The sequence below is a fragment of the Mus pahari genome, chromosome 7, assembly GCF_900095145.1.
Source record: "Mus pahari chromosome 7, PAHARI_EIJ_v1.1, whole genome shotgun sequence".
Taxonomy (NCBI): domain Eukaryota; kingdom Metazoa; phylum Chordata; class Mammalia; order Rodentia; family Muridae; genus Mus; species Mus pahari.
Window position 1 is genome coordinate 52597292 of NC_034596.1, and position 25445 is coordinate 52622736.

A 25445-nucleotide genomic window follows, 5' to 3' on the forward strand; every position below is an offset into this window, starting at 1 on the left:
TCTAAGGACTCAGGGGAATGCTGGGAACCCTTCTTTGTATTTAAGCCAGTCCTGACAATAAAGATTAGGGCTTTGTCAGACACTTTGCCAAGGCCCCATATTTCCTTTCGCAGCCCTGTTCCTTCTCAGGAGTTCTCGTCCTCCAGTTCAGATCCACAGTGGGTTCTGCAGGCAGAGCCACATATTTGGCGCTCAAGTGTGAACCCACCCCAAGGTGTTCTGCCCACGCAGACAAGGCGCCGGTCTGCGTGCAGGCAGGAACACCACAGAAAAATATTGCATGTCTTCTATTAGATGTGGTTGCTAGTTTTCAAACCTGTAATGTCTGTGCTACAATCCCCACAGAGGTTAAGTACTTAATACGGTGAGATAAGATTAAGGAGCAATAAGGAAAAACTAGAATAGCAAGATTATACAGGGAGAGGGATAAAAGAGGATAAAGGAGAGGAACAACAAACTCTAAAGGCCATTTGAAAAACCATATGGAAATCTCCTCCTGCAGAAGCATCCTACAATCTGTACATACATGACAGAATCTAAATGAAGTCCCCGAAGAATAAGAGACAAAGCCCCAACTAAACATCTTATGCCACAGAGGAAAACCTCCAGTGCCAGAATGGATTGGATCTTGCTTAGTTGTTGGCCAAAGAGACCCAATGGAAATACCAAACATCACAGACTACTGGCAAGACAATAGTCACTCTCCCTCTCCACCTGATGATAAGACCCTACTGCTGAAGACATTTATGCCATCAAATATGAAGAAACCAAACTGGTCCTAACTAGAAGCTTCAATCCTACTAGTCATTAGAATCACTCAGCTACAATTCCTGTTACCTACAATAGCCTGTAAATGTCATGGGAGTAACCATTTTCTGACTGGATTTAAGGCCCACTTCATGAGATGGTACCCGTATCTGACATTGCTCAAGTGACCAAGGAATTGAGACTAGAGATTTCATGATTCTAGGGGAAAACCTGATATGATGCTGCTAAAGGAGCAGAGCAATAAAATGGGTTCTAACGACAGTGACATAGTGACAGTGACTCTACCCACATGTCAGTACTGCAGTCAGCCCTCATCAGAGGAATTCCTCTTTCAGTAAACGGGAACTAACGTGACCCACAACTGAATAATGCATAGAGAATGAGAGCCTTTGGGAGTACTCCATCTAAATAGGATTTCTTCATAAAAATCTTTCCTCTCAAGGCTCAGGGATCTATTTGGAAGAGGAGGCAGAAAAATTGTAAGAACTAGAGAGAACAGATGACATCAAAGAAACCATATCTTCAATAAATAACAGGACTGATGCACATATAAACTCAGTTACTGTGAAAGCATACATGATACTTGACACAGATTCTCAAGACAGATAGGATCCCAGCACTTCGAAGTGGATGTGGACATGGGATTCCCACCTATAACGAAGATGCTATCAGCAATTGATACCTACTTGCAAAGGGGAAAAAGTCATTTTTCTCTAATGGAATCTCACTGGCTATATTAACCACACCTCAGGGAAGGGTCTACGGCAAGGACTAGATAGCCTACACAAGAGAAACTCAATGGAACTTTTGCAGACTCTTTGTCACATTTTGCTTTGTCTGGACATTTTATTTTTATTATTTTTTTTCTTATTGGTTTTCTGCTTGCTTTTTATTTTCCATTGCGTATGTGTGTATGTTTCTTGGTTTTAGCTTTTTTGTTTTAAAGAGAGAGGAAAACAACATAAAGTTGGGTGGATAGAGAGGTGGGAAGGATCTGGGGGAAAAAAATCAAAATTTATTATATTTTCAATAAAAAAGTATTTTTAATTCATAGAAAATAAAGACTTGATATTTCAAGTATGCGCCAACTCAGATAAATGGCATCACTCAGTAAAAAACAAACACATACACACACATATATGTAGGGAACACAATACTAAGGAAAAAGAGAACCAGAAAAAAAAACTATGAAGATAAGATAAACTGTCCAATTTAAAACAAACATGTCATTTGAAATACTGTTTCTCCACTTTATACCAATGTAACATCCTATTTTATTTTTAGACTCAGTATCTATTGATAATTGGAGGTATTTGGGCTAGACTTCACATTTGTATTCTGTGAATTTTTAGAAATGAAAAAAGATGAGGTCAGAGGATAAGGTAGTAGGGAAATGAACTGATTGTCATGCGAGCTTGAGAACCACAGGTTACACTAAAAGTATCATACACTAAATATGGGGAAACAGCATACAAAAGCCCATAGTATCTGCAGTTTCAGTAATCTCCAAAGGAGACTATTATTCCACTAATACTGAGATAAACTGGAACCTGAGACTAATATATGGCTAAAATCATCTTCTGCATCTGTTAAGCTATCTTTAAAAAATATTATTATACAAATTTTCTTTTCTTTTTTTTTTTAAAGATTTATTTATTTATTATATGTAAGTACACTGTAGCTGTCTTCAGACACTCCAGAAGAGGGCATCAGATCTTGTTACAGATGGTTGTGAGCCACCATGTGGTTGCTGGGATTTGAACTCCGGACCTTTGGAAGAACAGTCGGGTGCTCTTACCCACTGAGCCATCTCACCAGCCCCACAAATTTTACTTTCTATTAAGAAAATACATACTACTTCTACAAGAACAGTTAAAGTTTGAGATTTGAGATAGATTTATTTAAATAAATCATCACTAGCATCCATTCTAAATATGCAGTATACCTAAGGCAGGTAAACTCAGGAAGCCACTTAACCTTGCTTCATTTATTAAACATTACCTGAATATTCTTTGGCAAGACTTCACCTTCCATCCCAGGAATATTAGGTCCTGAATGTGGTTTTGGCTCCAGCCAGAAAGAAACCAGCCAACGAATGACAATAACCCGAGCCTGGATGAAAGGCTCTTTTGTACAATATATTGTTTCATTGGTTTCAGCATCCTTCTTTATCATCACATAATGAGGCTTTGGTCTGATCTGTGGGATATCTATATAAAAATGGAAAACAAAACATAAAGTGAAAAGCACAATTATCTGTAGCTAAGCCTTCATCTTAAAAGTCTTCAGAAGATATTGTGACACTTCACTGATTTTTATAAGTGTTAATAAAAAAATAAATAATTCTATAATGAAAGATGCTACTAAGAACATAGAAGAACCATATATTAGGCTAACATAAAAAACCAAACTAAAACAAAAACATGTCTTTTCCAAAATTGAATCAACCTAGCATTCGGGAGGTAGAGGCAGGAGGATCTTTGAGTTTGAGGCGAGCCTGGTTCACGTAGTGAGTTCCAGGACAGCGAGGGCTACCTAGAGAAACCCTGTCTTGAAACAAAAGCAAAAAAAAAAATAATAATAATAATAATAATAATAATAATAATAAAAAATAAAAACAAAGAAACAAAAGCAAAAACAAAAACAAACAAGCAAACAAAAACACTCAATGAGATGGTCATTAAGGCAATACCCAAGCCTGCTAGTTGCCTGAAGATGTTCTATAAGGAACATTTTTCTTCAAAATAGATTTCCTACATACAGATTTATCTCTTCCTTTTGTATAAGACCCAGGTCGGCCTCTAAACCAGATTTGTACAAAAGGCTCTAATATCAAGGTCATTTTGCAAAAACACTAAAAACACTTTTTGTCATTCCAAGAAATGACAAAAAGATAAAACAATTTAACTATTTAACTATTTATACAATTTAACAGTTAACAGAATCCTTGAGAAATCATAGGGGGAAAAATTTGTAATATATAATTTAAGGTCAGGCATGGTGGTGCATATCTGTAACCCCAGCACTTAGGGGGCTGAGACAGAAAAATCATACGTTTGAGACCAGTTGGGTTATGTACCAAGATCCAGGCCATCCTAGGTGACTTACCAACTCTGTGTCTCAAAATTTAAAAAAATAAATATACACAAATATCCTAACAATCATAGAAACATTAGAATTCAAGTTAAACTACTATTAACTATTGGGTAAGATCCAAAGAACAACTTTTTGTGAAACCTTTCCATTCTCAGTGAAAATTTATTACTATAAATGTACTTTTGTTATAAATCTGGGTATAGCATATGTACAAATAGTAGATGTGGTCAGTGTTCTGTAAGTAACAAATGCATTGACATTTTACTCTTAAGTGTAAATTGTAAAATTCTAAATTATACTTACCAAGTACAGGATGATACAAACTATTCTCCTTGCAGATGTTTGGAAAAATATAAGGCAAGTAAAACTTCTTAAAATGTGAAAACAAAAATGAAAATCCCCTTTCTTGGTTTTCTTTGTTCTTCCATTCTAAACTTTTTACCTAAAAATAAACAGTATTATTATAATCATCCCAGGAAAACAGTCTTCTAAATATAGTTTAGCTGCTATTAACAAGCTTATGAAAGTTATAATATACTGAACCTTTAGACTATGAAGATCATAATAAATAGCGAAAGTTCCATTCTTTATTTTTATTAGCATATATAATGTACAAATGGATTTCACTACACAATTTTATACAAGCTCATATAATGTACTTTGATAATACAGTCCAGTCTTTAAAATTGGTCTAATATACATACTATTACATATATTTTTTAAAATCTTATACTAAGTTGTGAAATTATGAAAATGACTTATTTGTCTGTATTAATGACAAATATACTAATTTTCTTTCTTATCCCTACCTGAATAATTGTGATCAAAAGCTTATGTGTATGTGGCTAGGAGTGTGTACAATACAAACCTGAGCTTGAGATGTGTGCAGAGAATGTTCATGGAGTGTGGAGCAGAGGAACAGGAGGACACAGAATACTACTACTACTCTCTTGTGGAATTCCAGCAAAATGAGAACAATGCCCAAGAAAGAGATTTGCAAAGGCCCAAGGTGAGTTACTGGAATGCAGTCAAGGAGAATGTCTGCGGAGCTTGGGGATGGTGATTAGGGTCAGTATGATCGCTTTCAAGAAGGCTAAATAAATAATATATTAAGAAGGTGAGACAACTTTGTCACAAAGAAAAGAATAGAGCAAGGGGAACAGATGTGTGTATACATATTTATCCTTCAGTTTTACTCATTCCAAGGATCCAGGAATAGCAACGCTCAGTGTTGGTAGTAATGAGCATCCCAAGTGTCTAGGTATTGGATTCTAAACACAATTCTCCAGAGAGGGCCAAAGAAAGTACAAGATGAAACTGCAACAATAAAGAATTACATTGGGAAGGCTGTACTGGTGCACACTTTTAACTCCAGCACTCAAGCAAACACTGAGAGTAGGTAGAACACTGAGAGTTTGAGAACAGCCAGGTCTACATATGAGTTCCAAGAAAGTCAGGACTAGGTAGAAAGACCCTGACTCAAAACAAAGTTAAAAAAAATCCAACAACAAAAGAATACTATTGAGAAACAGCAAGATGGCTCAGTGGGTAAAGGTACTTTCCACCAACCCTAACAACCTAAGATCAATCCTCCAGGACACATGTGGTGGAAGGAAAGACTCAATCCCCACAAGCTGTTCTATGACTTCTATATTTGCACCAGACATACCTTGCCCCTTATCAAATTAAATGAAAAAAATGTAATAAAATTTTAAAAGAATTTTATTAGTGACAATTCAAAATGCATATAAATAATCTTGAACTCACAAGAATCCAACAACCTATGCTGAGATAAATAAGTATATGAATAAATAAGTAGGAAGGGGTGAAAACTTTTGCAAATAATTCCAGGCCTATGTTGCCACAACAGGATTATTTTTCAATGCTGGATAAAAAGAGGAAAAATTCAAATATCCCACTATTTTATTATAAGAAATACACACTTGGCATATAATTAATTTTATTAACTAAATTGACACAGTTAATTAATAAAAATAAATGATTGGGCTGGAGAAATGGCTCAGTGGTTAAGAGCACCGATTCCTCTTCCGAAGGTTCTGAGTTCAAATCCCAGCAATCACATGGTGGCTCATAACCACCCATGATGAGATCTGACACCCTCTTCTGGTGTGTCAGAAGACAACTACAGTGTACTTATGTATAGTAATAAATAAATCTTTTTAAAAAAATAACTAAATGATTATTCCACAACATGAGTGAATTTTTAAAGCATGTGCTAAGTAAAAGAAGCCAATCAAAAAAGAATGCAATGCATGTGTCTACTTTAGCTTCACTAAATGACTTCGTTGATTTGAAATGTTCAGTTTAGCGTATATAGATTAGAGTTTCCCCAGGGCAGCAGACGGAGTGACTCTGGAGTAAAAAGACTCTTAATGGAACTTAGATTTCCTATGAGAGGAAACTACTTCAAAAATTATCTGTACTGACAGCAGCACAGTCCTTAAAAATATCTACCAAGCTACATTCTATGTGACAGCCAGACTGCATGTACATAACAGCTCAATAAAGCTGTCTGTCAACAATTATTGGTTGGCAACATCATAGTAAATATTCAGGAAGACGTCTTCAATAAAATATTTAAGTAAAACTTTGAAGAGGAGGTTACACAATGCATTTCCCCAAATATTTATTGATTATAAAAAGAAAAATAGTATTACCACATTGAAAAGGCCTGGCAGACATCACTTTAATCAGAGCATAAAGATATACACTATAGATATATAAAAATTCCCTCTCAATCATTGTTAGAAAAGCTTTTTCTTACACTGAGTCACGGTTAATACAGAAACTCCTGTACACAAACTAATCAGAATGCTGATAAGTGACTGTGAATGCTTAGCCAGAGATGGGTCAAAATATATCCCCATGCAAGGTTTGCAGAGCATCACAGAAGAGGGAATAGAAAGAATGTAAAAGCCAAAGGATGTGGAAGGACAGTTGTGAAGTGCTGTTTTCAGGTCATTACATGGGCTGCTGCACAAATCAACTCACAGCAGCTGTGGCTGCCTGAATAACATCAAGCCAGTCAAAGTCCAGGAAGGCTGGGAGACAGGCTGCCAAGGATCAGTCCTGGCAAAAGAGCTATAGGGAGTTGAGCTGCTGAGGAAAGTTTAGTCACTTTTCTCTGGGAATGTAGCTTCTTAGGTTGCCCCAGCAGGGGGCCCCATATCCATGCACGCCTGCTCAACACTTAACTAGATTCAGGGGGAATGATGATGAAGAAGAAAGAGAAGAAAAATCAGAATGGAGACAGGCAGTGTGTCCTGAGGAGAGCTGGAAGGAGGTGGTAATGATAAAAATACAATGTATGCATACATGAAAAATTTCAAAGAATAAATTTCTAAAAATATTAAAGCAATATATTGATCCATACAGGAGTATGGATGATCCTCAAAATAATTATAAGAAAGATGCCAGAATAAAAATGAATATATATGACTCAATGTATAAGAAATATGATAAAAATCACATTAATAGTTGCTTGGGAGGGGTTGCAAAGGATGCATTATAAAGAGACCAACAATTAAAAAAAAAAACTTCAAAGGCTGAATTATGGTGTCACATAACAAGATTCAATAAATTGTGACTGGGCATTAAATAGTGACTAAGCTGCAGTCTCAGCATTATTTAGGCTGAGTTAGGAGGATTATGATTTGATGCCAGCCTAGGCTGGGCTATATACATAGTTCTAAGCTAGCACAGGCTACAAAAGGAAGGAAGGGAGGGAGGGTGAAAAAGAATGGACAAAAAGGAAGATTCAGCAAGTGATAAAACTTAATGTCAAAATTAATTGTATAAACAATTACATCTCAATTAACCTATGAGAGATTTTAAAATGTATATGAAGCATAAACTTTTGTGGTTTTTTTGTTTGTTTGTTTTTTGTTTGTTTTTTTTCGAGACAGGGTTTCTCTGTATAGCCCTGGCTGTCCTGGAACTCACTCTGTAGACCAGGCTGGCCTCGAACTCAGAAATCCGCCTGCCTCTGCCTCCCGAGTGCTAGGATTAAAGGCATGCACCACCTTAGTGTGGATCTGGCTCAGGATCCATATTAATAGGATAGTGTTTGTTCTTCAGGTAAAAGAACTTTTATATTTGGAATAACTATAAATAGTACTACAAATGTAAAAAGGTGTTTTCATCAACCAAAATACCCGTATTTCACATGTAGAGATAACAGCTTATTATTTAAGTGTTTACCTGTAAATTATTTTCCTGATTCCTATCCTGTCAGTCACCCTCCTGATACATCTTGAGAGATTGATCCTAAATCAAACAGCTATTCACTTTTCACTAAGTACCAGAGCTGATGGTTATGATGAAAGGATTAGAAAATAAGACCAACTGGCTCATATAAGGTTATATATATCAAGAGTCTACTTCATAACGGGGGATGGTACACATCTGTAATCCCAGCACTCAGGAGGCAGAGACAAGCAGATCTCTGTGAGTGCCAGGTCAGCCAGAGCTACATAGTAAGATCCTGTGTCAAAACATAATACAAAAAGATCTACTTCGTGGGTCTAGGAAGATGGCTCAGGAGGTAAAATGCCTGCTGTGTAAGCATGAGGACCTGAATTTGGATCCAAGTAAAAACCATGCACTGAGGCTTGCACTTATGAAATCACAGAGAGGAGCAGGTAAGGACATCCCCAAAGCTCAGTGATCAGCCAGTTTGGCTGATCTGATGAGCTTCAGTGATGGACCAACAGACCCTACCCCCCACCCCCCACCCCCCAAAAACAAAGTAAAGAAATTTAAGGATACAACTGATGGTAATCTCTGGACTCCATACAGATTTGCATGTATGCACGCACACACACATACACACATACACACATACACACATACACACATACACACACACACACACACACACACACACACACACACACACACTAGTCTACTTCAGCTCTTCTGCAAAGTTTCTAAGAATGACCCCAATAGGCTTATGTATTTGACATGCAGTCCCTACTTGCTGGTGGTGTTTGGGAAGGTTTCAGAGTGGCCTTGTTGGAGGAAGAGTGTCACTTGAGACAGACACTGAGAATTTAAAGACTTGTGTCATTTCCAATTCCTTCTCTCTGCTTCCTGTTCAAGGTAAATTATGTGAGCCCTCGCCTTCCTGCCCCTACTGCCATGCTTCCCCACCTCATACATTCATTTGTAAGTTGCCTTGGTCATGAAGTTTTATTACAGCAACAGAAAGGTAACAAACATAGTTTCTCAGAACTTCATGATCTTCTAGTGATTTTTAACAAAATAATAGTAACATATTTTCAAGTAAAAACATGTTGCTCTTCTAGAAAATAATCAAGTATCTACTATAACAAAGTAGGGGTAAGGGAGAGTAGAGCAATGGAGAGTATCTTTTCATAAGAAGAAAAAAAGACAAGACACCAGAAGGTTCTAGGCCTGCATACAATAAACATAGAGAAAAAGCCACATGACCATGCAGTGGGAAGATGGTAACATACCTGAATTACTATGTATTTTAAAAGTGCTTCAAGAAAATAGCTTGTGAGGTCTTCTTGTCCTTTATCTCCTGACTGCGGGGGAACAAGAGGAGTGACTTCCTCTATAGTTACTTGAGCTAGCCAAAGACAAGAGAATCATATAATCAAAAGATGAATTCTATTATACAAAATATGACTAAATACAATTTAGCAAAACAGATATGCAATAAAAACTGCTTTTAACATGTTGAAATTAATTTGAGATCATCCTGACAGTCCATAATTATCATAAACTTGAAAACTGGCTATTTTGTGAATCCCTGATTGAGAGGAAATGGAAGAGAGATGAGCAGGTATGCAGTAAGAGGGTGCATGGACCTCACAAGAGTGATTCACACTGAGAATGTCAAATTACAAGATGCCAAAATACCATGAAAAACATTAGTGCAAGGTGCTTATCATCAAATTAGCATTCTGACTGCACCTGAGAAATGTTTTTTACTTTTTAGATATTAATTCAGTGTAACAAATGGTGATGCAAAAAAAAAAAAAAAATCAACCCATAGTTAGCTAAATGCTCTCCAATTTCCTCAGCAGCACAACCAGTAACTGGTTATACTGCTGAGGTAAATAAGCTCACAACAAGGGTATTTTTCAATTCTAAAATAATATTCAGTATGCTATTTCTAACACCCACTTTACAAACTTAATACATAAAAGCCAACCTTTATCCCGTCCTTACAGGGCAGTGCCAGTGCTTAATTTTGCAAAGCTATAAACTCCCATTTAAGACCCAAAGACTTATTAGTAGCTATAGAGTACCACAAACAAGTTTGCATTTTCTATACCCTGTAAAGTAAATAGCAAAACTTCTATTCTTGAGGCTGGGGAGAGGGCTATATGCACTAAAGGATGTGTACTACTCTGGTCTGTCCCAGGTTCAGTTTCCTGTACCCACACCATGTTGCTCACAAACTACTGCAAACTCCAATCCAGGAAATCTGAAACCTTTTTCTGGCCTCTGTAAGACAGCATTTTCAATAAATGGTGCTGGCACAACTGGCGGTTATCATGTAAAAGAATGAGAATTGATCCATTCTTATCTCCTTGTACAAAGCTCAAGTCTAAGTGGATCAAAGACCTCCACATAAAACCAGAGACATTAAAGGAAAGTTTAAATTTTGTTCTCAGAGAGAGAATGCAAGAGTTGGTCAAAAGGCATTTGAAACTAATCAAAAAAGAAAGCTCATTCTAAAAATGGAGACAAAGGAAATCAATAGAAACAGGGTGTCAGGGATCCAAAAGAAAACGTGTTCATGAAACACTAGTACCTCTTCCAGGTGACATGTAAACAAGCAGACATGATTGCTTAAACTGGCACATTTAAAGATTTTATGCAAGCTTGTCTGGTATTTTAAAATTTTATGCTACAAGTATAGTTTGCTTTGCTACAAAAATCTGTACTTTCTAGAAATATGTATTACAGTAAGATGAAACACCCATTACAGTACATGTATGGACTAAATATGGACTCCTAAAATTCATATGCTGGAACACAAATCCTCAATACGACTGTACGCAAACAGAGAGCATGTGAGGTCACAATGATGTTATTAGGGTTCAGCCCTACGTGTTCGGAACTGTATATAAACAGAGAAGAACCATCAGAGGGCCTGTGTGCATGTGCACACAGGAAAACAAATCATGTGAGCACACACTGAGAAGGTGCTGTCTGCAAGCTGAGACCTGACAGCATCTGAGTGTGCACTCTGAAGAGCACACTGTGCACTGTAAGAAATACACTTCTGCCATGGAACCACTTAAGTCTGTGGGATTCTAAACAGAAGCCCTAGTTAACTAATACAGCGCTATAGATCACAAATGCTTACTAGTAAAAGAAGATATATTTAACCAAAAGAAAAATCACTTTGTTATTTAAACAGAATAATACAAGGATAAAACTAAAAAGTAAAGAAAACTATCATTAGAAAATCTGAGGGCTAAAAAGGACAAAGATTCACTAGCTTAAAATAAAGTTAAATAACATTTCTAAAATTACAAATTAAATTTAAAATGAAAATACAATTTTAGATGTATAAAATTTTATATTCATTATATATAATTACTTATTGCACAAAGAAAAACACTTCTATTTCTGTGTACATTTAAATTAATTCAACCATAAAATGAAATAGAAATTAAATATAAATTAAAACCAGGACTTCTCAGCAAGAAGATCTCATGTTCAAGGTCATCCTTTACTATACAATAATAAATGTAAGGACAACCTGAGATATATAAGACCCTGTCTCAAAAGAAACCCACAAAAGTGGGGAAAAAAAACCCTGATGTGAAATGATGTATAAGCAATCCTAATATGGTTTAGATGCTCTGACATTTGGGACTTGACTAGCCTGAGATAATGTCCTTATCAGGGTTGGCCAATTCTTAGAGGTAATAATTGAGTAACCTGCTAATAGTGATGCTAATACACAAACCATCTAGAGTCCATACCCTAAGGAGTCCTCCTATACTCAGATTCACGGTTACTATTTTCCTATTTAAGGACTAGACAAGATGGAACAATCTTTTTGTACTGTGGTCAACTGAATTACACTAGCTGATTTTTACTTGCTCTGAGTTGCCACTTCCTTCCCATGAAACCACAATAAAGGCTCCTGCCTACAATAACTCACACACTTCCCTTTCCTCTGTCTTCTAACTAACCCTGATCACTAACACAAAGACAGCAAGACACATACATTGTCTACACAGGCCTATAGCATAGGGTATGCTTCCTCTTGGAATGTAAGTAGCAAAGAACCGTTTCCAGCAGTTATCTTAATCTGTTGGCCTCACCAAGCCAAAGTAATACTAAAACCTACCTTTATAAACACTGCCTCAGAATCATGGAATAACTGTATAAAGAGCTGACATTAAACGCAAGCAAACAAACAAACAAAGAAAATTCACAGAAGGCTGCAAAGAGTAAGTAAAGTGCCTACTAAACAAATATGAAAACTTGAGATCAATTACCAGCACCCATATAAAAACTACGGGTATGGCCCTGAATGCCTGTAACCCCAGTGCTATGGGGCAACAACAAGCAGATTTTGGTGGTGGCGGGGGGTTGTTTGCTATCTAGTGCAGTTAGAACAGTGAACTTAAGGGACTGTACCTCAAAAATAACAATAATATGGAGAAACAATTGAGGAAGATGCCCTGGTGTCAATGTCTGACCTCCATATGATGTGCATGCACTACAAACATGTTTGTGTACACACAAAGTATATATAAAAACAAACATTTTTCATTTTTAAAAAGAAACTCTATAGAAAACAAACATACTGATACACAACATCTCATCAGTCTTACTTTCTTGAAGGTTGAGTGGAGGATTAATAAGATTATCTAAAGTTCGAGGTCCATATTCAGATTGTGGTGCTGAGAACCCAGGGATCAAGCATGAAAACATCCAGAGCTGTTCTTTGCTGCAGTTATCCTGAAGAGCTTGCAACCATAACAAGAAGAGACGAACACCTTCCCGTCGGATCTAAAATAAAATAAAATGCAGTATTTCTTCATAGACATAATGATATTTTGTAGAAGAAAAAGAAAGACAAGATGGAGAGTAAAGACAGACATGCCCAGAGCGTCTATACAACTCCCATTATTTTGAAATCTTGTAAGATTAAACTTGGGCTAAGGCTATGACTCAGTGACAGCATATGCACGGCCCTGAGTTCAATCCACAGCACTAGGGAGTAAACTCAGCCATGCCTGATGACATCCTAAGAATAAACTACTTAACATAATCATTTCTATTTGAAAAATAACTCAAAAGCAATTTCTTCCCCCTCTGCTTTCCTAGCATCCATCCCTACCAATCTCACCCAGAGAGAGAAGTGACAGGACAGTGACAGTCCCTGTCTGGGACATTATAGAGATGATGCTGAACTACTGCTTGTCCCTTAAGAGTTCTAGAGTTACTCAAATTATAAAAGTAAATTTATTTAAACGACTATTTAAAAATGTACTTAAAGGCTCTCTGAAATTACCTCATTTACTACATTTTTTGTGCCCTAACTACAAGTCTGGAAGGAACTCTGCCTAACTACTGTGCCCAATCACCTAAAACAATCCCCATATACGAAAAATGAAAGCCATATGAATCAGTGAATGAATGCTCTCCCAGAAAGAGAATAGAAAGCAGAAGCTCACTGACAAGCACTGAGTTCTTCTCAGTGACTTTTCTCAAATGAATTGAAGACAAATTAATTCAACAAACTTAAGGAAAAAATCAAGGTGGGAGAAGTGTAAGTGGTAGGTACGGATACTTTGTTGCTTTCTTGATCTGTTTGAGGGTCTCAGGGAAGACTAGGCTGGCTTCAACTATGCAGCTGAAGATGACCTTGAAGACCATCCTCCTGCTTCCGTCTCCTCACTGCTGGGATTCCAAGTGTGTGTCATCACCCCCAGTACATGCGGTCTGAGGGCTGAATCCACAGCACTGAACATGTTTAATGAGCATTCTGGACCGCTCCACCCCTATACTTAGTTTGCTTTTAAGTCATAGAAAATAATAAATTATATACCTTTAAGGAGTTTCCTGTGTGCAGTAGTTTCTTTAAAATCAATCCTGAAAAGACAAGCATGATTTTAAATACCCATCTTCTTATCTGTGTATAAATGTCAGAGTTCTCGGTCAGACTTGAAAACACTTTTGCACAAGTCTTTGGCAATCTCTAAATTGTTCTTGGTGACCTTGATAACCCTTTGATCAAAACTGAGGTCAGAGGGACATATAAAAAAGTCACCTTTTAACACAGTTAAACATTATTTACATTACTGATAAAACTTGGTCCTAAAATTGTGTTTAATACAACAATCTATTACATGTTATTTACACTGAAAATATAAATAAAATATTTTACAACAAATATAAAAAGACTATTGTAAAAGATTTGAATTAACCAAAAGAACATTCATTAAGTTCCTAATAATTATTTTCATTACCATAACATCCATAGGTGTTTCATTCACTGTTGAACAAATCTAAACACAACATTTTATTTGCTATGATTTACACATATTGTTTTACTTAATTAACTATACAATGGCATGTTGAGGTTTAAATTATTTTCTTCCTTTCTTCTCTAGAGGAAAATATTATATACATTTTGGAGATATCACTTATAGAATCATTTTATATTACTGCTTACTCATAAATCCATAAATTATTTAGAATCAATTGCTTAAAACCTTATATAGATAGTATCATTCACAGGAACTCATTTATAAGTTGCAGTTTTTCATATCTAATATTAGCATTTTAAATTTACCTACACTGGTCTATGTAGCTCTAGATAATTCATTTTTTAACTACTTTATGAGTATATCTAAATATAGCTTCTTTTGGCTTATTTCCAAATTTTTGTCACAATCAAGAATACTATATAAATGTTATTATTCATAACTGCCTACTACACATATGACATTTCTTAGGGTATATAATTACAATGAAATCACTCACTTTCAGCCTTATCAGATATTAATAAAATCTAAAATAATAATAACTAACAATACCAAGCAATGCAACAGTGCTCTGGTATGTGATGCAGCAGGACACAATGATAAACTCTAAAATTTGATAATCTGATTAGTGTTAAGTCTTAATGTTTCCATTTGATGGTATCTAGTGACAATCAATGGTTTTTTTGTTTGAGCGTTCAAATTTTATTTAATTGCTTTTGTGTTCTTTTATAATTTTCAAGTGGCTAGTCTTTTTAAATTTAGAGATCTGTATTATTCTTATTTACATGCATGTGTTTGTATGACAGAAGGCCATGTGTGTAGGTGCTGTTAGCAGCCAGAAGATATCAGGTTCCTTAGAGTTGGGAGTCTCCAAAGAAACTCCGTGAGCTATGCTGTGAGGTGTTTACTGTGGTGCTAGGAATTGAACTCAAGTCTCTAATGAAGTAGCACATACTCTCAAGACACTAAGCCATCTCAAGCCCGCAAAGTTTTGTTATTTCTTAAATTAAAAGTTCTTTATGAAGGCTTATGCCTAGTCTTGCTATGCCATGTTTGGTTGGCATCACTGGGACGCCTGCTACTTTCTGTAGGGAAATGGAGCGGTGGCTCTGGGATTGAGGGGGTGGTGGTGGTGCTGGGAGCAGGGAAGGGAAGGGAGGCTGTGGTCAGGATGTACTGTATGAGAGAAGAATAAAGGAAAAGAAATTCTCTATATATTGCCTATCAATTCTTTGTCAGCTCTATAAACTAGGTAAGTTGTAAACAGATAAGTTGTTTTTGTTGGGGGAGGAGCATTGTCTCATGAACAACAAATGTCTTAAATTTTAGACCAGGTGTAACGGTTTATGTATTTAATCCCAACACTGGGTAGGTAGAGATCAGAAAACTAAGAGTTCAAGGCCAGTCTCCGCTATACAGCAGGTAAGAGAGCAGCCTACTTTATAAGCCTATCTAAAAAAAACCAGCAAAAGCATGTGGTAAAGTATGTCTATACATGTATATTTGAGTGTACATGTATGTATAAATTTCATTATTTTGAAATTCACAAAAACTCTCATAAAACAAATTCATTTAAAAAATTATTTTTATGTATACTTTCTTATATAAATAAATGCTTGACTTTGGTATTACAAAGTTAAACCAAATACTTCTTTCAAGAACTTGTGAGGTCTTTCTTCCTCTTTCTTCTTTCCTCTTTTTCTTCTTTCTTCTTCCTTCTTTTCTTCTTCTTCTTCTTCTTCTTCTTCTTCTTCTTCTTCTTCTTCTTCTTCTTCTTCTTCTTCTTCTTCTTCTCCTTCTCCTTCTTCTCCTTCTTCCCTCCCTCCCTCCCTTCCCTCCCCCCTCCTTTCCTTTCCCTTTTCCTTTCCTTTCCCTTTTTCCCTTTTCCCCCTTTCCCTTTTCCCTTTCCCCTTTTCCTTTCCTTCCTTTCTTTTTTTCTTTCTTTTATAAATTTTGGATTTTTAGCCAGGCTGGTATGAAATGCACAACATAGTCAAGACTGTCATTACAACAACAAATGGCTTCAAAGACTATGGAAGGAGGATAGAAGTATTGTAAAACTGGACTATGATGACTTTTCTAAAATACATTGGATTTTACTTCAAAAAATAATTTTATCTATGCAAATTGTATCTCAATGAAGTTATTTTTTTACATCAACTACAGTCACCTTTTCCTTCATTAACAATTCATTAAAGCCAACAAGCTGTAGGAATTATCCAACTGACAAAGAAATATCACCATTTTTTATGAATTTTCACATTATAAATAATTTGGGAATACTATTAATCGTGACAACTAGGTAATATAAAGGTCTTCTGGGGATTAAAGGTTATATCCTCAAGAAACATAGCATATCTTTTAAATTCATATGTCTCAAAAAGTTTTACAAAGACAACCTTCAAGACCATTTTCATGATCATGAAGTTAAAATAAGAGTTCATAATTCTTTTGAACACTTTATTATGTGCTCATTAGCAATTAATATCTTCTTTTATGTTGTGTTTATTAAAACACTTGGCCACCTTTAAAAGCTTGTCTTTTGAATATAGTATGTTATGCAAAAATCATTTACACACCCATATGTGTGTGAAAAGTGGAGGCCAAAGGTTAATATCGGTGCTTTCCGCCTCAGTTTTTGAGACAGGGTCTCTTACTGAGCCTGGAATTATGGGTTTTGCTAGACTAATTGGTCAGTGACTCTCAGTGTCTGTCTCCAGGCCCCACCCAGCACTACACTGGTTACTGGTGTAGATGTGGCCCCTTGGCTTTGCCTAGGTGCTGGGGATCAGAGCTCAGGGTGCTGAGTCAATGCCAACATGTCACCTACTGAACCGTCTCCTGAGCCTCATAAACTATGAACTCGTTACAAATAACTGCTAAGCATTGTAAAGTTACTTCAGGTGTGTAATATATATTTATATCACTTACCAATACTATGGAATTGCCATCGCTGATGAATTCTTTCTGGAAGAAGTTGTAAAATTTTCTAAACATCAACATAAACAAGATAAAGAGTTAAAAGTCAAATAATGACCTAATATATTATGAAATATGAAATATTAGAGGGCCAAATTAAGAGCCTCTTATGTTACGGTATATCAAATACAAACTAGTAAAATATTTAAACTTTCCCACTTAAAAAGTAATAACCAATACTAAAGAAATTTTGGAAGAGAAAAGTAATGAAATTTATCGTTAATAGTGTTATAAAAAGTAAGTCTATTCTCCTTTTGATGGTAGTCTTAGGTTGTCAACTTGACTAGATGTAGAACCCAAGCCTCTGTGCACTCCTATGAGAGATTCATTTGAAGCAGGAAGACCTGCCCCAAGTGGAAGTGGCACCTTTTGGTGGCAAAGTGACATGAGAAGGGAAAGAGGAAAAGAAGAGGAGGAAAAGAAAAGGAAGAAGGAGAGGGGGAAAGAGAAGGGAGAAGTAGGAAAGGTTAGGAAGGAGAAAAGGAGAAATGGGATAAAAAGATAGGGCATGTTGTATTAATTAATCATGTGAGCCCAGAGGTACTTGGATGCCATGTTGGACATAGGTAGCAAAGCAAATAAATAAATAAATAAATAAATAAATAAATAAATAAATAAATTTAGAAGCTTCACAGGCAAGCTAAAATACTTTCTATATATGATACCTCAAATTTCCTTTTTATCCATTTTCTACTGTATTATGTAGATTATTCCAGAATGACAGCTAAATTACTACTAAAGTATACTCAGTCACTATCCCTTGCTGAATGACATTGTGTATGTTATTATTGTTATTATAAACATTACTTAGCCACATCATTAAAAGATGTTCATAGCTCAAACTAGACACTTTATATAACAGTGTCTCATTATGCAAACATCTCTTTTGAACAATAAAAAAAATGGGTTGAGTGGTGTGCTCAGGGTAGAAATCTAGCAAGTGGATGGACCAAGACTCTAGCTTCAATATGCCTATTCCCACACCTGTGCCTTTACACTATTCTGACCAATGGCTAGTAGGCACTTACAGTTTTCCCTTTTTGATAGAACTGTCTTTAGTCCATTACATAAAAGAGAATAATGAAGAAAATATAAAGTATAGGGAAAGACAGAAGGTCAAGAAAGATAATGCAAAAACCTTAATTGGATCTCTGAAACCCATATAGAGGTAGTGAGACATAAAGCTCATACAAACCCATAAAGCTGAGACATGTGTGCAATGGAATGTGACCCACACACAGGTGCACATACACTGACACATATAAATTTACATACATGCCTCCCACAGCTAACTAATAAATACATTTGGTGTGGAAAAAGATAAACTTATAGAAAGATTGAAAAGGTAAGCCTGTGAGCTACTCAAAAGAAGTCTTAACTTCTGATCAATTACACATTAGATTTAACTCTATGGATTTAGAGACAGGATTTAAACCAGGTTTGTCTTAAAATCAAGATCTTCAATGGTTATGGGCACACAGCCACCATGTCTAGATTATGCTTTTAATTTTTAATGTGGATTAAAAAATTACAAGTTTTATGTGCAGAAAAAGCAGAATCCAATCTTGTCCCATATGACCATCACATACAGTTATGACTTTAACTAAAAGTAGTCACTTTCTGATTTACATTTTCGTTAGACACTATACATTATCATCCAATTTTAAGAAGAAAATAAGTACAAAGGTTAAATGGGGTTTTTTTTTCCTGTTTTTCTTTTTTGGTTTTTTGAGACAGGGTTTTTCTGTGTAGCCCTGGCTGTCCTGGAACTCAGTCTGTAAACCAGGCTGGCCTCGAACTCGGAAATCCACCTGCCTCTGCCTCCCGAGTGCTGGGATTAAAGGCGTGCGCCACCACGCCCGGCTAAATGTTTTTTAAGACAAAAATCCCAGGACTGGAGGTTTTCCTTTTTCCTAGTGGTAAAATGTGTACTTAGCATGTGCAAAGCCCTGGATTTAAGCTAAAGGAAAATAAAAGCAACACAAACCACAAGCCCCTGAGAAAACCAGCCACTTTGACCTCACATCTTTCTTCTAATTAAATTTAGTGATCCATAACCCAGATGTCCTGTTATACATAGAAAAATATTATTTTTAATATCTTTTCTTTAATTTCCATTTTCTGAAAAGAAATTCTCTTAATTCATCAGTTACCATGTTTCGTGAATACAGAGCAACCATTATCTTACATCCTTCAGGGACATTTATTTTCCCCCAAAACATCTGTGTTTACTATTCCACTTAAAAGGTAGCTTCTTTGCCAAATATCTAATCAGGTTTCAAAACATTCAAGATCAGTGACAATTAAGTTCAGAATACCAGTTACTACTGTTTGGCACCTTGTTTTGTTTTTCTTTTTCTTTTTGAGTCAGGTTCTCACCATGTAGCCCAAGCTGGCCTAAAATTTGCAACTCTCCTGCCTCAGCCTCCTAAAGGTTTGAACTGTAAGCATGTACCACCATGTCCAGGTATTTTAATTTTAGATTCAGAGTCTTACTCTATTAAGTGGCCAGACTGCTCATAAACTCCCAGGCTAGGCCAGGCCTCCTCCTCTCTCACTAAGTAGCCCCTTCTGAGTACCAGGACTACGAGTGTACCCACCTTAACTTTGAGAAACAGGCTTTATGTTCTCTCTTGGTCTCTCAAGTCATCAACTCTAGTCTTGGATTTCTACCAGTCTCTAAATTCTCAATAAAGATAAGAATAGTCCTATGACTATTTCCTCTGATAGTAATTTTAAAACAAACAAACAAACAAAAAGATCAGAGGGGTTTAATTTTTGAATATGCTAAAAAATAAACAATTTTTAGCAGATTTATCAACTTCTAAGCTACGCTTTCTATTTGTTTACAATTATTTGCCCCAGTCTAATTCAAAGTGACATAAAAATAAGAATTTTTAAAACAAGGCTATTTTGTTCAAATTTATAATGAAAAGCTACTGGAGTAGAAATGATTAGCCGTGGAGATATATGCCTTTAATTCCAACACTCGGTGCAGGAAGACCAACCAGAAGGTCAAGGCAAGCCTGGACTACAGGTGGATAGCAACTTCCTCCCAATTCAAAGCATCCATGCTAGAAGGAAGCTCCTTAAGACTCACCCAGTAAGATTGCTAAGGAGAAATCTCCCACGTGTCAAGCTGCCTGCATGCTTTGCACAAAAGCCTAGGGTTCCAGCTGTCTGGTATCATAACCCACACTGGGGTGTCATTCATGCTTCTGTAAGTAATGCTTCGTCCATACTCCTGTTACCCCAATAAATTGACTGGTTCACAAACTTGGACTTTGGTGTGGTATCATTACTTTGATCTTTCATCAGTTCTCTATCTGGAGTGAGCAGATGTTCACATTTCCACAGGAATAGTATCACATAGCACTGTAAGACCCTGCACCAAAACTAAATGATAAAACCTGGCATGGCAACACACACCTTTAGTCTCAGCACTTGAAATGCAGAGGCAGGAAGATCTATGCAAGTTCAAGGCCAGCCTGCTTAGCATAGCAAGTTTCAGACCATTCTGGGCTACAAATTGAGACCCTGTCTTGAAAAGAACAAAAGCAAAAAAAGCAAATAAAAAAATGATATATCCCATAGGCATATGCAATAGCCACAATTCTAGAGGCTAAAAAAAATTGTGTAAACTACATAAATTAAAATTTTCACTTTGCAAAAAATGCTATCAAATTAATTCTATATTGTCAGATGCATAAACATAATTTTGTTGCTAAAAAAATACATTATACTTCAAAAATACACAAGTTCAGCCAGATATATTTTTAAGTTAATTAAGTTCTTCAAAGGGCTGGCAGATTAACTATGTTTCACTATATGTCTAATAATTTTAATGTATTTCTTTATATTCCCAGAATTATTTTTTGAAAAAGTTTAAACAGTATGATTCATAGCACTTACCTCAAAAATAAAAAGTATAGCATCTAATTCCTCTCTTTGAGATTTGTGACCTGAAATATTTTGAACAGAAAAATACTTTAAATATACTCAGTATTAACAACTACTTAATGAACTTAAATATTTCAATGCAGGCTATTGTTTTCTTCAGTGATTCTTTTAGCCGAATGCTTAAGCATGGTCTATTATATAGACAATATTGTAATCCCTCTCACTACTCCTTAGCATAATTATTCTAAATTCAGGTTCTAGGTCTGGAAATTGGGGAGTAGCTTAATGATAAAATCCACACTTAGCATGTACTAGGCTTTGGATTCAATCCCCAAGATAAAAAGAAAAACTTAGCAGGGTGTGGTGGTACACGCCTTTAATCCAAGCACTCGGGAGGCAGAGGCAGGCGGATTTCTGAGTTCGAGGCCAGCCTGGTCTACAGAGTGAGTTCCAGGATAGCCAGGGCTACACAGAGAAACCCTGTCTCAAAAACCCAAAACAAACAAACAAACAAAAAAAAACCTTAGCTTATACTTATATCTAATAAGAAGTAATCATATGTCATGAATTTTGAATAAGCTTTAATTATGAAAAACACTATTGCTATTCAAACATCCTAGGGCAGAACAAAGAAGGTAGGTTGAGGAAACCTGATCAGGAAAATGCAAATGTTCTAAGCCTTCACAAAACAATAGCCAAACGAGTCTGTTAGTTTCCTTTCAAATACATCTAAAAGGCATCAAAATAAAACAATACTAAAATTCTAATGCCCAGGTCCTCTTTTTAGGTTAATGCTTATAACTACTAAAAACATAAATAAGCCGGAATACATGTTAATATCTTACCTTTCTGTTTAAGACTAGCTTCAATAGTCACAAAATTTTCAAAAAACACATAGTATATATGTGAAAAATGTTGGTCAAAAAACTGTTTAAGGTCAATAGATTCTGCATTCTCTGAAAAACAACAACAGACAGTTCTTAGTAACTAAACTAGTCTATCAAGTCAGCAAACATTTATGTGCCACATTTCCTTCAAGGTCAAACATCTGCACCTGAAATTCTATCATATTCAAATATATGGGACAAATATTTACATATCTGGTTCTTTGTTTTTACAATTTTAACCTTTACATATTTCAGTTTTAGTTGTTTTTTTTTTTTAAATCGGTCTAGTTACCATAGTGTGTGTTTGTTTGTTTGTCTGTTTTTTAAAAACGATCCTGTCAAAACTGGGTGCAATGGTACACAGATGTAAACCTAGGTACTCCAAAGGCTGAAGCAGAAGGTTCTGGAGATCAAGGCTAGCCTAAGAGGTACAGTGAGACCCTGCTGTGTAAGACAGGGACAGGAACAGAGACATAGACATAGACATAGACAGAGACAGAGACAGAAAGACTCAAAATCAGTATCTCAAAGGTCTATTTTTCAGGGCTGGAGAGATGGCTCAGCAATTAAGAGCACTAACTAGCTGCTCTTCTAAAGGTCCTGAGTTCAATTCCCAGCATCTACAGGACAGCTCACAACCACCTGTAATGCCCTTTTCTGCTGTGCAAATATATATGTAAACAAAACACCCACATAAATAAAATATTTACATAAATAAATATGTTTTTAAAAAAGATCTATTTTCAAGTTGTGGCTTCAGCTTTCCTAACATCTCCACTAAAAGTTTTAAGAACTATTTGTAAGAATAACTCTGGTAATTCAGTAAATAGATAGCAATAGGCTTTATAAATGATCATTTGAGGATTATAAATTCTTGAGATTGTTCTCAAGAATTTCTCAGTATAGCATGCAAACAAAACATACACACAATAGAAAGTTAGATTATGAAAGTGAAATGAGATGCACCATATACAGGAATTCAGAACACAGAATTACTTTCAAAGTTTAAAGGATGTCATCTACTGTCCAGGTTCTGAATAGCTATACTGTAGAGCCTCCATAATAAAAACTACCTATTACCTGAGTACAACAGAAGAGTAGCAGTCACAGAATAAAAATATACTTTATGGAATGTAAAAATACAAACTTTTAAACTACTGTGATAGATAAGAAAAACATTTTCCTTTTGAATACATTGAAGAACTTTAAAATGAGAAGGAAATAGGTTAGGGTTACATCTATATTTTCTGAAATGCTTAAAAATACAAGTAATGTCCCAAGAGAAACAAGAAAATGAGACTAACAAAATAAAACAAAAGCAAACGTGACTCAACCCAAGACTTCCCAACATATTAGAGCCAAGATATTGTCCCTCAGTTTCCTTCCCATATGGCTATTAACAAAGCCGGGAAGCTGCACACTTGGCTAATGCTAGTAAACAAGTACTAGAAGCCAGGCACAGCGACATATTCCTGACCTTTTTGGTGGAGCTTAAGATGGAAGATTACAAATTTGAGCTCTTGGGGCTATATAGAGCTAGACCTTGACTAAGCAGGAGAGGTGGGCCTATCAAAAGTAAGCTAATTTGTTCTTTTACTTTAAGATTTATTTGTACCTTAAATAATGTATATGCCTGTGTATCTGTGTGTGAGTATGTGCATATGAGTGCTGTTGTCTATAGAGGCCAGAAGAGGGCATGGAATTCTTTGGTACTGGAGTTACCTGATGTGGGTGCTGGGAACTGAACTCTGGCCCTCTGCGAGGATACTACTTTCTCATGACCACTGAACTATCTCTCCAGCTCCTCTATATTTATTTTTAAAAACACAAAAGCAAACAAAAACTCTGATAAGATGTTCAACAGTAGTTTCATGACGTGTACATGGCAGAGTAAAAGACAAGGACAAACTAGGTAAAATATAAGAGGCTTTCACTGATATAGGTCCTAAGGAGAGTTCAGCATTAAGGGCACGTGGTGCAGCTGCAGAGGACCCAAGTCCCTAGTTCCCACACAATGGCTTACAAATATCTGGAACTCCAAGCACTAGGCATACACAGGAGATACAGACAGGCGTGCAGGCAAATCATCCATACATGTAAAATATGTAAATCTAAAAAGAATTCAGTAAGAAACTCTCTGGAATAATTCAAGAGAAAAGAAACAGAAAGGGGAGCACAGTTATAGAGAGGCTACAGAAACACTCCATCAACTTTGAGCCACAATACCAAATTTCACCCTTTCCAAATGCCCCACTAACTTTCCTGTTCCTCGTTTAAAGGCTCACTACTTTAGCACACTGAGTATTAATCATGCCACAGTGGCCAGTGCCTAACTTGCTGCAGCAAACCTTTACCATTTTCATCTAGCAGAAGTGTTCTGCAGGGTGATAAACCTACCCACACACACACCAAAAAAAAAAAAAAGGTAATCAAAATATTACCTGTCTTCCCAGACACTTCTGTTTGGAAGTGCTTGTGAGCTAGTACTTTCCTAAAGAAACAAAATACACATTTCACCTGAAACCCAGGCTAAGGTTTCTGAATTTTAAAAATGATTCAGGCTTTGTAGACCTTTGGGAATATTAAAGTAGCAAGATAATTCTAGACTTTAGTTTCAATCAGTTAGATTTCTCAGATGTTTCTTTTAGGCTTTAAGAAAAATGGATAACTTTTTAAGAACCTGATTATAATATATTTACTCTCTTTCATACATTTAAATACTATAGCATGTATGTAAACAAAAAATTTAAAGGTCAAAAGTCAACTTTCCTTTTAAAGCCCCAATATTAAATGTGTCTCTGAAAATTTACTAATTTTACCAGGTTGAGAAACCAAAAATTCAACAAATTTTGTAATTATCCTTCATCTATTAAGCAGTACTGCCATTTAGAACTGTTCTTCAACTAGTGGTATAATTTATTAACCTGGGAGATGTAACATAAATAATCTGCTTCTAACAGTAAATTAGCAAAATTTGCAAATCATTTCCTTAAGACAATCAGCAATAATGAGGATGGATCCAACAATATATGGCTTATTCACAAACCACTTTCAGAGCAACACTGAGATGAGGGATAAAGGCTTAGAGAGATGGCTCAATGGTTAAGAGCACTTGCTTCTTTTTCAGAGGACTTCAGTTTGGGTCCTGGGATGGCTAATCTTGGTTGTTAACTTGACTATATCTGGAATCAACTAAAACCCAAGCAACTGGGTCCATATATGAGGGCTGGCTGGCTTGCTTTCTTTCTTTCTCTTTCTTTCTTTCTTTCTTTCGTTCTTTCTTTCTTTCTTTCTTTCTTTCTTT

General features: G+C 36.0%; 1 protein-coding gene across 10 annotated transcripts in view; it reads right to left on the minus strand.

Moving 5' to 3' along the window:
* Ralgapa1 (Ral GTPase activating protein catalytic alpha subunit 1) overlaps positions 1 to 25445 on the minus strand; it is a 221187-nt gene that overhangs the window by 171855 nt on the left and 23887 nt on the right. For all 10 annotated transcript variants that reach the window (XM_029540679.1, XM_021201484.1, XM_021201489.1 and 7 more), the window contains exons 2-9: positions 22100 to 22210; positions 21267 to 21316; positions 17307 to 17364; positions 13937 to 13980; positions 12717 to 12894; positions 9363 to 9478; positions 4168 to 4306; positions 2770 to 2978 (exon numbers count right to left, since the gene is read on the minus strand). In XM_029540679.1, coding sequence (XP_029396539.1) covers positions 2770 to 2978; positions 4168 to 4306; positions 9363 to 9478; positions 12717 to 12894; positions 13937 to 13980; positions 17307 to 17364; positions 21267 to 21316; positions 22100 to 22210 — 905 coding nt within the window. The remainder of the gene's footprint in view (positions 1 to 2769; positions 2979 to 4167; positions 4307 to 9362; positions 9479 to 12716; positions 12895 to 13936; positions 13981 to 17306; positions 17365 to 21266; positions 21317 to 22099; positions 22211 to 25445) is intronic.